Genomic DNA, 14,085 nt, shown 5'->3' on the forward strand with positions numbered 1-14,085 from the left:
TATTATTTCTACCAATAGTTCCTTCACAGCAATGGGGCTTTTCCCAGTGTGGCCCTCCAAACTTCTACAGCCTTCCCCCTTACCCAGTTCTAAAGCTGCTTTGGCATTTTTAGGTATTTGTCACAGTAAGACCTACTTCTTGGTACCAAAATCAGAGGGGAAAATGAATGAAATGAACTTTTTAAAGATTTTCATTTAATTAAGAGAGAGCACATGAGCAAGAGAGAGCAGGGAAGGAGAGAAGAAGAGAAGGTATCTCAAGCAGACTCCCCGCCCAGTGAGGAGCCCCATGTGGGGGCTCCATCTCATGACCTGAGCCAAAATCAAGAATTGTATACTCAACTGACTGAGCTACTCACATGCCCCTGAAATGATCTTTACTGAAAAAATATAAAATTGTATGAATAGGAAAAAGATCTGATTAGTAATCCCAGAAAACATATAGGTGTGGAGAAAAGAAAAAATAGGAAAGTAAAAGAATAAACTCTAGAATGACCAAGGTTAAGGAATTAATAAACTGGAAAAAAGAACTGAGAATTTTACCCAGGATGCAGTACAAAGAGAAAAAGTGAAAAGGTTGTTCGTATCGAGTGTTCTTTGAGAATCATTGTTTCAGAAAATTTTAATGGATTCTTGTAAAAGATAATAGAGGAATATTGGAACAAAGTGGTCAAAGACATAATAGCTGAGAAATTCTAATATAAATAAAAATTGACACAGAGGATACAAAAATATGATTTATGAATCTAACAAAACTTAGGAAAGAAGAAAAAAAGAACCAGGAGGAATCTTCAATGAAAAAGAAACACAAAATACGGTTTGTCAGTATAACTCGAAATACACTATAATGACAATAAATGTAATAGATTAAATCGCTTTAATAAACATCAGAAATTATCAGTGTGGGGATCCCTGGGTGGCGAAGTGGCTTGGCGCCTGCCTTTGGCCCAGGGCGCGGTCCTGGAGACCTGGGATCGAATCCCACATCGGGTTCCCGGTGCATGGAGCCTGCTTCTCTCTCTGCCTGTGTCTCTGCCTCTCTCTCTCTCTGTGACTATCATAAATAAAAAAAAAATAAATTATCAGTGTGGATATAAAAAAATCAGTTATATGCTGCTTACAGGAGACACTGCTACACACACAACCTAAAACAGAAAATATAAAAAGGGAAAAAAAGAAATAGACTAAGCATATATGAACCAAAAAAAAAAAAACAACAAAAAAAAAACGCTAGTGCAACAGTATCTGTCAAAGTCGAATATGAAGTTGAAGCATTAATGTGAATAAACCAAATAAGCTATAATATATAATTCATGAAAAGGCTATAGAAATTATAAATTTGTATGTGCCTAATAATATAGACTTAAACCATAAAACACCAAAAGCCAGCAACTACGACAACTCAGAATTACAAAATAAAAGTGAAAAGCTCAGAGAAGCATAGTGGCAAAATTTAACACCTCTCTCAGAAACTGCACATTCGGAGAATATATAGAGAATTTGAGTAACACGTATGACATAATTGTGAGTTTACATATCCCTGCACTCAAAAGAGGATACAACAGAGAATAGACATTCTCCTAAAGCATGCATGCAACATTTTAAATATTTATAAAATCAACTGTACACTCTCAGTCACAAAGAGTCATAGTTATTCAAACCATATTATCTGATTACAGTGCAGTTTAATTAGAAATGAACTATTACAACTAGTAATTAAAATCCTACAGGTTAGAAAATCTGAAAAAAAAAAAACCCAAATGCTTAAATAATGACTAGGTTAAAAAAGACTTCACAAGGAAAATCATAAACTGTAATGGCTTTATCAACAAACTAAAATATGAAAAATAAATTTGTGAGGTATAGCTAAAGCAATACTTAGAAGTTCTGAATAGTCTTAAATATATTTACTACAATCAGCTAGCATTTAATCCAAGAAGCTAGATGAAGAAATCAAAAGAGTAAGAAAGTTGAAGCAACAGAATTATAAAAACAAAACACAAAGAGCCTAGGAAAAACATTTATGGAGATGATTTAAAAAATCAATTTCTTTGAAAGCTAATAAACTAGGTAAGCCTCTAGAAAGTTTGACTAGATGTGCCCACACATAAATGTATCATCATATAATGGAATACTACTGTTCAGCCACTTGGACTGAGTGAACCAGATCATCAATACAGAGGAATCACAGACAAAATTGCTGAATGATCAGAAATTCTGTTTTTTAGGGACCTCTGGGTGACTCAGCGATTGAGCATCTGCCTGCCTTTGGCTCAGGGTGTGATCCTGGTCTGGGGATCGAGTCCCGCATCTGGCTGCCTGTGAGGAGCCTGCTTCTCCCTCTGTCTGTGTCTCTGCCTCTCTATCGGTCTCTTATGAATAAATACAAAATCTTAAAATTTCTGTCGTTTATTTACTTATTCATTAAACAGTATTTTGTATGTTTACATATACAATTCAATGTGTGCGTTTGTGTGTGCATGGGTATGTGGTAGATATTTATATGATCAAGTTACCTACAACATGTTCTTCATTAGTATGAAGCACATGGTGAAGTGTAAGCATTTTGAAATCTTCCAAGAATTTAAATTGATGTATGTGTGCTTGGAGTTTCTTTCTTTCTCCTTTCTCCTAATCCTGGTCTTTCCTTGCCCAGAGATAATTATTATCCTGAGGATGATGTTGCTTTGTTATGTTTTTTTTTTCCCCAACTAGTTTTACACTTTTACATTTTGGAAAACCTCCCATTCTTATAAAGCAGTTTCTCTTTATCCACTTTAAGAAATTACAATTTTCCTTTGGCAATTTGGTTTTTCTACTTGTTTCTTTTATTTGACAAAGGAATGACTTCATTCTTTAAAAGAGCAAGCCAACTAAATTAATACTGACATTGAGGCCCAAGACTACGAAGAAACCAATTTGTTCGTAGCACCAGTTATGCTATGGGTAAGTAAAACAAAACAAAACTGGAAAAGACTCACCATCCACTATAAATCTTCAGAGTATTTATTGGCCCATTCGACTAGCATAGAAAGAATTACAGAAAAATATAAAAGGCATTGTTCAGTGCTCTCTGAAAAAAAAAGCTGGTTTCTTGTACTGATATATATTCCATTCACCAAATTCTTACATGTTCCTCGTATGAATAAAAACTGAGTCTTATTAGAGAGAGAGAGAGAGAGAGAGAGAGAGAGAGAGAGAGATTCATCATGGTAATTGATCCACCAATTATGAGAATTAGCTTTCTTATACTGGTAGCCTGTGAGTAACTTTCTTTCTGGAATAAAGTCAGATAGTCATTCTAAGTACCTTTGTTTTACTTTTAGACATGTTAAACCTTAACTGTATCACTAAGTGCATATTAACTAATGATTACACACACCTTACTCCCAGGTATGGTAAAGGCCAATGGGGAACACCTAATTGCCTGTCATTCATTCTAGATTATGCAATTATCCTTTTACAGTTTATCAGTATTCTCAGGATCTTCTCTTCAAAATTAAGAAATGAATTGCTCAGTCCAAGTTAACTCTGTCCCCAGAATTTAGTTTCTGCTTTAGGATTCTGCATGATTTTATATTGGCTGATTTTTTGAAGATGCCTCTGTGACTGTCATTTAACATATTCTGTTAGGATTCATGGATTCATATTTGGCACAGGATGTGTCTTTAGTCTTAGGTAAGATGTTTTCAGTTGTTAGATTAGGTAGACTCAGTTGAAAGAGACTGGAGACTACTGTGAGTTCAGAAGGCAATGGGAAAATGTGAAGATGATTCATGCACAGAGTCCATTTTGACTGATCTGAACAGGCCTACGTGGGTCTCTGGAAAAAAGTGGAATGGACAAAAAGTTGTCCTGCTGTATTGGCCTCATGACTCTGCAATAGATAAATCAAATGACACTACCAAAGCTTCTCAGCCACAGCCAGGGGCTGTCTATAGGTTTCCCCATTTGGGGTAAGTTTGCATGAGAACACTTGGCCTCTCCGAGGTCCCCCTCCTCAGGAAGGCAATAAAAGACCAAACTGAGACCTACCAGAATTGGGAAGGGCAAGTTGTCATTACTACAGATATCCATGAGAGGGAACTCCAAAGCGCTGTCTGGGATCTGCAGAAGGCTCAGGTGTGCACTTGTTGTTGCAGCAAGTAGCACCGCAGCACCAAGAGGCTAACCTTCTGAAAAGACTTCTTTTAATGGTCTTCTGGCCTGAATCTAAGGAAGAAGGGAGGTTAGTGTATTTTCATTCACTTAGCCTTATTTTCACCATTGCCATTCTAGAGCGTGTTCATTGTAGTGGCTAGAGGAGGGAAACGGAGTCATTTGTTGGGTACAACTCTCCACGTTGTGCTGTTGGCTAATACCATCGTTATGGTGTTGAAGAGTTCTTCCTCATATCCTTCAGACTGATGGTTAAACCTAGAGACTCGATCAGATTGAAGGTCAGTATTTCCTGTGCCATCAGTTACTGTCTTTGCAATGCAACAGGAGACACTGAGCCTGGAGATGTTTGTTTTCTACTGGAGTGATCAGTGGGTTCAGGTGTCAGATCTGATTTTAAAGGCTAGAAGGATTTGGTACGAAGTCAAACTGAGTGTGGTGATCCTCTGCTTTCACAGCCAGTCTCCCCTCAGCCTCAGATTTCCTCTTTGGCTTTCTGAGTGCTCAAGTTCTACCATCCAAAGGATCTGCCTCTCTGGAAACAAACAAACTTGCTGACCCTACTTCTCTGTTCCTCTGCTCTGGGCCATCTTCAAGGATGACTTTCTGCAGTCAGGGTCCTTGGGAAGTAGTCATTACATGCTGGCTATGTGGTGGCTGTGTTCCCTTGTGATACCACTCCAACCCACCCAGAGATGATGTTTTCAGTTAAATAGGTTTAACATTTACTGAAAAGAGCCTAAACCACAATGAAGTGTGGAAACACTTCCTCACACACACACTCAAACATACATGTATATATACACCTACACACAAGCACAAGGCTTGAAAGAGAACATAGAATAAGGAAAATAAGGTATCCTGACTTTATGAATGCATTTATTGACCAACAGCTTCCAGAGATGATTTTTAATTACTCAACATTCCCTATTGAAGGAAGAACTTTCCAAAGAAAAGGTGATCAGCTGTGAGAAGCTGAGTTCAAAGTTTCTACTGCTCAGCTGTGAATGTTTCACTTTGAAGATACCTTAACATTGCTTAAATAACTGAATTCTTTAAGAGTCAGCAGATGAGCCAAGGTGTCAAAGGATAAACAGATGAGGAACATTTCACCAAATAACCATAAACACCTGGCCACTACTATGCACAAGGTAATAAATGTTCCCAGGATGATTAATTAAAGGGGTCACTTCAAAAGGGTGGAATAATGTCAAATATATGTGGAAGAAAACTGGGGCATTTGACTTCCAAAAGGAAAGTAAGAATTTCCTAGACCTGTTTAACAAGGGAACCGTTCCTGGGAAAGGGAAAACAACGCATGGATCATATATTCTATATGCACTGATGGCAATCTCCGTCTATACACTGGCATGACTCAGAAATGTACAGTTCTGTAGCTCTAAATAGCTCACTTGATGACTAGTTTGATTCTCTGTTCCAAGACTGATAGTGATTTAGGTTTTCTTAATTGCCCCCATGAGTGTGTCTATGTTCCGGAGTCTTCTGGTGCAGGACAGGTTGTAAAATGGTGAGGTGCCACTTATCTGGTTGCTCTGTGTCATTGATGTACACTAATAGCCGCTGAGGTGTCCAAACAGCTCTCTGGTCCTGGGAAATTGGTGTGTACTCCTGTTGCTGAGGCATGTCTCTCACACCCAGTGGCTTTCGATTTCTTCCAAGTATTCTGGGACTGATGGAGATACTTTTACTAACTGATCTGTTCCATGTTGAGGTATAAGAAACTGCATGGACATAGAGTGCCCCATCTTTCTTAGACATGTCAGCTTGCTATTCTGTGAGGAATTTCTGCTTCCTTTTGGTATCTATCCAGGGAAAGATGCAGATATCCCATATACCAACCTTGTGGTTTTGGCTTGTCCCATGAGATTGCCACCTAAATCTTCTACTCTATGCCACAAATCATTTTTGTTTCCTAGAAAGCTAAATCTGTAAATCTCATAAGCAACATGGGGATCCCTTTTCCCCATATTCTCCTCTTGCCTGTATGCCCTGAGGAGGTGATTCAGTTGCCTCTTAAGTCAGCTTAAGACAAGAAGAAGGATGAGGGAAGGAATACCTGAGGTAAAAAAATTAGTTAGTATTTCAAAGGTTCTTCTGACCCTACTTGGAATACCCCTTAGGAAATGCTGGTGCACAGAACTGAGAATGAGAAGCCAGTGAAGAAAAGGATATGTGTGGTAGTGGTGATGCCATGAGTTTTATGATGTGTGGTCTCAAGAAATAATGACCTCTCGACTTGTAAACCAACACCTTTGGCGTGGTCCTTTGCACAGTCCTCTCGCACATTAACTCTTGAAAAGTCCCTCTTGCTTCTGGGAACTCTTCCTCCACCATATGAAAGGAGAAGAAGCTACCTTATGGAAGACATGGGGACCAATTGAGAGCCAGCGCCAATACACAGACACCTAGGTTAGGTCGACAGGAGCTGCAGGCTACCTGCAAGTGCACAGGTGACCACACCTGAAACCAGAACTGTTCAAATGAGCTTCCACTGAAGTGTTATGTGAATCATAAACAAAGAAATGGTTGTCTAACCTACTGAGCTATGGAATGATTTTTATTATCCATATAAAAGTATACAACACAACACAGTACACTACAATTCAAAAAGTAGGTCATAGGATATGGTAGGCATTGAAGATAGAGGAGATAAATTGTGGGAAGATTTCTCCAATATGAATATATGGGACCAAGGAAAAAACTTTAAATGGAAATAGCTGGGTCTTGGAAGGGGTTCATTTCTCATTCATTGGAAAAACAGATAAAGAGGAAGTGTCAAGGGTCATTATGGAGTCCAGTCTTCAGTGCCTTACTAAACTGTAGACATGTAGGTGGATGGACCACATGGGGACTTGGTAGCATTCTGCAGTTGTGCTCTTCTGGAAATCACTATCACTCTCACTGGCTTGGATTCAACAGTTTGATTTTCTGTCACTGACGACATGAAAAACAAACACTTGTCTTGCACCAGCATATTCTCAGACATGGTACTAGACTCATCTTAATTCCTGATGACACGGATTATCCAAAAGCTTCCCTCAACACAATGAGGTATATGTCGTAAAACGAAGACATGTCAAAAGTATGGAGGGATTGATGATATGTGTTTCCAGGTTCTGAATCTAAACTTCATTTACAAAAAATGGGGTGATACCAGTGAGCTGTGATTTGCTAGGCTCCAATAATACTCGCACTAGTCTCAGGGGAACTTCTCCTAGTTCTATTAATTACGTTTTAGAAATGTGTTTTACACCCTTTATCTTATTGAAACTTGACAACATTTCTAAGATTTAGACATTATTTTTATCCACATTTTAGGCATGAATAAAGTGATACGGAGCTAGAGTAATTGGCCAAAGGTCCTATAGCTGATAAATGGGGGCACTGGAATTTGTACCGTGGGGAGGTTGTTTGACATCAAGTCAAGTCCTTTTCTCTCAATGATGCTGGTTCTTTTCAACTTATTTTAAAGAGCACTGGAATCCTGTGGTGCCTCAAGAGCCACTGATCATAAAGAGGATGGAGCAGGAATAAAAGTCCCGTGCTATGGTTTCAACTAGAGCACATTTATATATTATTACTAGAAATAAAGAATTATGCATTATATGCTTACCTACATATATAATACAATATAGATGTGGGATCCATTTAAAATTGTGTTTTAAAAAATCCCCAAACACTGTATCATACCATGCTATCTCCTAATACTGCCAAAAACGTCTTGGAGTTTCTATGCTTTCGTGGGTCTCCAGTGTGTGAAACCTCCCTTGACCTGCTAGCCAGCCTTCAGAAGAAGGAGCAGCTGGGAATCATTGCCCTGGGGATGCTCTGGGCTCCAGAACAGGGTTAAGTATCTGCCATGACCCATGGCAACCTTGCTGTCTGTGTCTCCCTAAAGCTTATTAAATTATCCACAGTACCTGCAGCCTTCTCATTGTAATGACAACTCTTTGAATTATCTCCCATGAGAGAAGTGATGTCTTCACCCAATATCGTCAGACAATTTTCATACAAAAATTGTATCAGAGAAGCCTGTAATGCAAAAAGAACACAATGGGGTGCTATTTTTCATATGGAAGAGTTATAAGTCACATTTTGTTTATAAACCTTGGATCTAACCAAAACTGTGAAAGACTTCTATGAAAAATTCAGAGTTGATAAAAATATATAGAAACCCAATTTCTCTAATAAAATAACATAGAGTGATACTTTCCATTGTTCTTTGAGTACAGATTTTAAAATACTACTAGTCAGTGGGCTAAAGTGCTAATTTGTGGCATAATTTAATAGCTAATATTGTGATACCAATGGTTACACCTTAAAACTAGGATAGCTTTCAAAGTAATCTACCTTCTGAAAGTTTACTTATTTTGTAAATATTTGCTTCCAGAAAATATTGGGATGTAACTTAGTATAATATATGATTAAAATGTATAGGGCAGAGACAAATTCCTATGAAATCCATTTCTTAAATAGGGCAGAATATTTTTTGGAAAGTGCATAGTCCTGTGGATTTTTTTTCTATGTTTTCTTTTGTTTTGTTTTTGAGTAAAACCTCACAGGGCTGGGGAGAAAACATGTCTGTCTCTCTAACCGAAGTCCCTTCTCATGTCTCGCTTTGCCTAAAGCTGGCTCTTGGCATGAGCTTGAGGAAAAGCTGTCATCTTATTAGGCATGTGTGGCTTCATTAGGATGTTCTGGAATATCTCTCTAGTTTCTGTCTGATGTAGCGGAGGCAAAACAGTAGCCAAGTATTTTTCTAAATGAGCCAAGACTTGCAGAGCAAAGCCAATGTGTTTGGAGCCATGGGTGCTCATAGTGCCCGAGGCACCTAGGATGTGCCAGTAAGGACCACGGAAGCCTGGGGTTGTTATCATTGTGTCATGAAGAAACCATGGCTTTGCCCAAGGTTACAAGCTCCCGCCTCAAGGATAAGGCTGAGATCTGACCTTGGCTTGTCAAACTCTGGAGCCCAGGTCTTTTCTACCATATTACATCATTCTTCTCTCTCTTTTGTTTAGTCAGTCTAGTATTGAATCTCCTGGATGGGAAAGAAGCAACTCAACTGCCCTGCGTTTCCCACTTTAACAACACCCCTTCCCAGATTCCACCAGAGAAGGATAACAAACTCTGCAATTCCAAGGAAGCATATGAAGATGTGCACTTCTCAGAACTGATCCATCCAATTGACTACTACACATTTCAGGTTCAAAGCATGGATTCTAAACCTCAGGGGACACATATGAGAGCTCTCCCTACCTTTTTTATGAAGTTCTCTTCCAATTCCAAGCTGCCACAATTAGGTGGACAAAGAATGCTTGGGGCTATACACACTGATAAATCATAAGCTGATATCTGGTTGGGTGAGGATTCTTGCTCAATGTTGCGTAGCACTCCGAAAAGGTATCGCAAGACAACAACATTCACATTTGGCAGCTGAGCTAGAAGCCTAAAGTCAGAAAGATGTACTTTTGAATAAGGCAAGTCATTGCACTTAGCAGCTGGAAGTATAGAGATGGAGAGCACAGAACATCTTTCTAGATCTAGTACACAGCCTGCTGTAGCAGAGTTCCAGGCATGAACGTATACAAAAATGTTTTACCGAATTCAATTTCTGAGATAACCCACTCTGTTTAAATCATTGACAAACTGAAGGTTATACCACAGACTGTTGATGCTCTGGCATCTCTTTTAGGCCACTGACTTTTGTTTACCAGTTTCATATATACAGAAGTTGTATAATGGCTAAGGAGTCCACCACGTTAATAAGGTCTGGAGAAGAGCAATAATAGCCATAAGGCATGCCTGTATTCTGAAACTGGCCTCCATGTGTGTGAAGAATTGAAACTATTTGGCATTGAATATTGTTTTAGTGGTCAAAGAGGCCAGAAGGAAGCCAATATTTTCCTAATAGTATATTGGCTGTATTTCTGAGCCATGACCAGAGTACAGTACTTATTGCATCATTACCTCTGGGCTGCATTTATTTTCTCCTCCTCGGTCATTTCGTCAAGAACACCAAGCCATTTTTCGTAGAGTTCCGATGAAAGTAAACTTCCTTCAATATTTTCAAGAAAATCCTTATGTGGATAGAAAAATAAATCAATACATGCAAACAGACACACTCACACAGACGCAGACACACACACACACACACAAATATATAGGTATATATGATACAAAATATATATTGGAAATATCACAGAGAAAACACTTAGTTCAAAACTTCAGTTCAGTCCCTAATTTCTTCCTAGATACCCGAACTGTGACCCACACGGAGTTCACCTCATACTCTCCATTGACTTGCACGTGCAAAAGCAGGTTGTGGATTTTCTCCAACAAAAACGAAAGCATCAAAGCAGAGCCTACGCTTCAGTGGAAAGGAAGACAAAGCTCCCTTCTATCATATGGCACTTACTCTCTTGTGTGCTTTTTTGCAAACTACTACAAAAGCTACTCTCATAATTGCTTCATTCTTCCTTTCCTTAACTATACAAAAGTAGATGGTCTAATGGCAAACTCATGATGTTCCTGTGGATGTATTCATTTCTAGTGTAGACCAATTCTCCAGATAGTTTGACATCATACTATTCAGGCCAAGGTTGCAGAGTCTGTTCCTCCACAAAGATTAGTCAACTTTAAGTAGGGAAAGCTTCAGAAATGTCTAAGAACTCTATGCACACGTGGTCACCATCCTCCTAGGCTGTGCCTATAACACGGAAATAGAAAAGACCCTACTAAACCTTGCTAGAAACATCAATTGCAGGTGTGCACCTTCAAGAGGGCAACACTTATCATGCTATTCGAGTACCTAATGTATCATCATTCTTTCTCCTGTGTCTTGATGCCTATATTTACTGGTGTGTTTTACTGTAGCCCGGTGTAGTAGTGGTCAGGGACTTTTGCTATTTATCATATAGTTGGACAGTAATGGGGGACAAGGAAAGACCACTTGTGACAAGGAAGGACCACATATGACCTTGGTTCTAAGAGTGCCATCATTACTGCCTTCACGTAGTTTTGTTCAGAGCTGTTAGCAAGTGCCAAGCTAGATGGATTAAATTCTTTGTTCTAGTTCTCACTTCTTTTTCCATTACCATTTTAGCAATAGAATGGGATATCTGTGATGTAGCTGTATAATTTCCAAATTAATCTAGTTCTTGAGGCATTCTACTGAATTTTCAGAATACCAAAGTACTTTTGTCTCCTGCACCTACTCCAAAAGTTAGATTTATCAAAAGAGGCATGTAGCTAGAGCTGGTTACCATGTCATTATAACCTTGGATGGTGGGCTAGACATCACAAATATTAACAAAAGGATACCTAAGATCTGGTGAAAGGAGACACAAATGGCGAAATCCTTCCTCCATGACTTATAAAGTAAAAGGCACTAAGAAACAGGAGACAATGATGGCTAAGAATGATTTGGTCGCCTCACTGAGCCTTTTTGTATTCCTCATAAAGTAAACTTTTGCTTACTATTGTGAACTTCTAGATCTATTCTCAAATTTTTCATGTGATTTTTCTTTTGGAAACTGCCTTCATTAGGAGTGTGGTGAGGTAATCATCAGGAACAGGATGTTTTCTTTGGTAAATGTTATGTGTCAATGTATATTTTGAAATTTCTTATTATTATAGTAGTCACATTAGTACTAGTATTTTGCATGGAGTCACCTGGTGGGAGGTGTGTGGTGAAAACAGAAAGTATCTCTAATGAAAGGGGCTTTTTCCTTCTACAGTATCTTCCTTAAATTTTTATTTCATGAAGTGTTTTCCATCTGACCAGTTCTTAATCAGTTATGCCTATGTTGGTTCTTGGGCAATCATAATGAAAGACACCATCACAGCTTGAGTAACTAATATGTGGAAAAAGCTAGAACTTTCCCCACCTTTAAAACACATGCTACCAGAAGATCAGATTCACTGTTCAAGTTCACTCTGTGCCTAGAATTTAGTTTCTCTTTTAGGATTCTGCATGATTTTATACTGGCTGATTGTCTGAAGATGCCTTCCATGAGTGGTCCTTTTTTTTTTTTTTTAATTAATTTTTATTGGTGTTCAATTTACCAACATACAGAAAAACACCCAGTGCTCATCCCGTCAAGTGTCCACCTCAGTGCCCGTCACCCATTCCCCTCCAACACCCGCCCTCCTCCCCCTCCACCACCCCTAGTTCGTTTCCCCGAGTTAGGAGTCTTTATGTTCTGTCTCCCTTCCTGATATTTCCCAACATTTCTTCTCCCTTCCTTTATATTCCCTTTCACTATTATTCATATTCCCCAAATGAATGAGAACATACACTGTTTGATTGATAAAGGAAAGCATATAATGTAGGAAAAAAAGAAGAGTATATGGCATTTCATATCTCAAGCCCAGAGCAAAAGCTTGCTTCCTTTTTGAAAGAGCTAGGCTATTGGATGGTATACAGTTTTAGAGCTGCAGAAGTAAAGTCAATTTAGATTCTTTAGTCAATGTGTCTCTATAGTTTCTACCCAAAATCCACGTTGCAGTCATACACTGAAACTTTTTAATCACTTATTTAAATCAGATTTTTTCATTGAATTTACTTTTAAATCAAGCTTCCGTGATTCAAGGTCTTGTGGAATCCTCACCGGTCTCCTACTTTATCAGTCTTTTTTCATTATTCCCTTCCATAGACGCACTTCCCCATATATGGAAATCTTTTCTATACTCATTTCCCATTAGTTGATTCATCTTTAAGTGATTGTATCCTCCAATCCTACTATCTCTATTTCCCTTCCTCTTTAAAAGAAAAGCTCAAATGCTCTCTTATTCTCTGATTACATTCCCTTCATGAGTCTTTCAACCGTCCTTTGCTCTATCTTCATGCCCTCTCCCTGCAGTGTAGAAAGATAATAAGGGCTGGAGTCAGATGGACCAAGGGTTCAGAAACCTACTCTGCTTCTGATCTATTGTGTGACCTGGGGCACATGCGAACTGTACTGAAAACTTTCTAATCCATTTATAATGTGTGGAGGATGACAGTTATAGCTACCCCCTAAAATTGCTGTGATGCAAGGACTGGGGTAGTAGCAAGCATGGAACTAACGTGGTTAATTTCTTCACACCTAGGATAACATTCCCAAATCTAGTGCAGGGTTGCAGAGGTCCTGGATACTCCGCAGTTTCCATACCGACAATTCAGTATACCGATTTCAGATAACACAGGCCAAACTCTGTGGCTGTCATTTAACATGCTCTTTTAGAATTAGCAGATTCATATATGCCTCAGGGTGAGTCTTTATGCTTAGGTAAGATGTTTTCAGTTGTTAGATTAAGTAGACTCCATTGAAGGAGACCTGAGACTACTGTGAGTTCAGGAAGACAACAGCAGAATGTGAAGATGATTCATGCACACAGAGTCCATTTTGACTGATCTGAACAGGCCTACATGGGTCTCTGTGGAAAGAAGTGGAATGGACAAAACGTCGTTCTGTGTATTGGCCTCATGACTCTGTAGGAGGTAAATCAAATGACACTAGCAAAGGTTCTCAGCCAAAGCCAGGTGCTGTCTAATGATTTCTCCATTTGTGGGTAGGTTTGCATGAGGACACTTGGCCTCGCCGAGGTCTCTCTCCTCAGGAAGGCAATAAAAGACCATACTGAGACCTACCAGTATTGGGAAGGGGAAGTTGTCCTTATGAAAGATATCCGTGAGGGAAACTCCAAAGAGCTGTCCTGGTTTTTCAGACAGTGCAGCTCTGCACTGGTTGTTCTGGCAAGTGCCAGCACAGTGGCAAAATGCCGAGTTCGTGAAAGCACTGCTTTCCTTGGTGTTCTGGTCTGAATCTAAGGAAGAAGGGAGATTAGTGTTTTTTTAATTCACTTAGACATATTTTCACCATTGCCATTATACAGCATGTTCATTGTATAGGCTAGAAGAGG

General features: G+C 39.0%; 1 protein-coding gene across 1 annotated transcript; it reads right to left on the reverse strand.

Moving 5' to 3' along the window:
* Positions 1-726: 726 nt before the first annotated feature.
* Positions 727-10,254, reverse strand: LOC140596548 (rho GTPase-activating protein 20-like). Its single transcript, XM_072745115.1, has 5 exons — positions 10,150-10,254; positions 9,439-9,628; positions 8,100-8,211; positions 4,036-4,212; positions 727-1,054 (listed from the first exon to the last, which is right to left on the reverse strand). Exons 1-4 carry the CDS (start codon positions 10,182-10,184, stop codon positions 4,064-4,066), a joined length of 486 nt encoding a protein of 161 aa, XP_072601216.1. The 5' UTR covers positions 10,185-10,254; the 3' UTR covers positions 727-1,054; positions 4,036-4,063.
* Positions 10,255-14,085: the final 3,831 nt, after the last annotated feature.

The sequence above is a fragment of the Vulpes vulpes genome, unplaced genomic scaffold (assembly GCF_048418805.1).
Source record: "Vulpes vulpes isolate BD-2025 unplaced genomic scaffold, VulVul3 Bu000000624, whole genome shotgun sequence".
Taxonomy (NCBI): Eukaryota; Metazoa; Chordata; class Mammalia; order Carnivora; family Canidae; genus Vulpes; species Vulpes vulpes.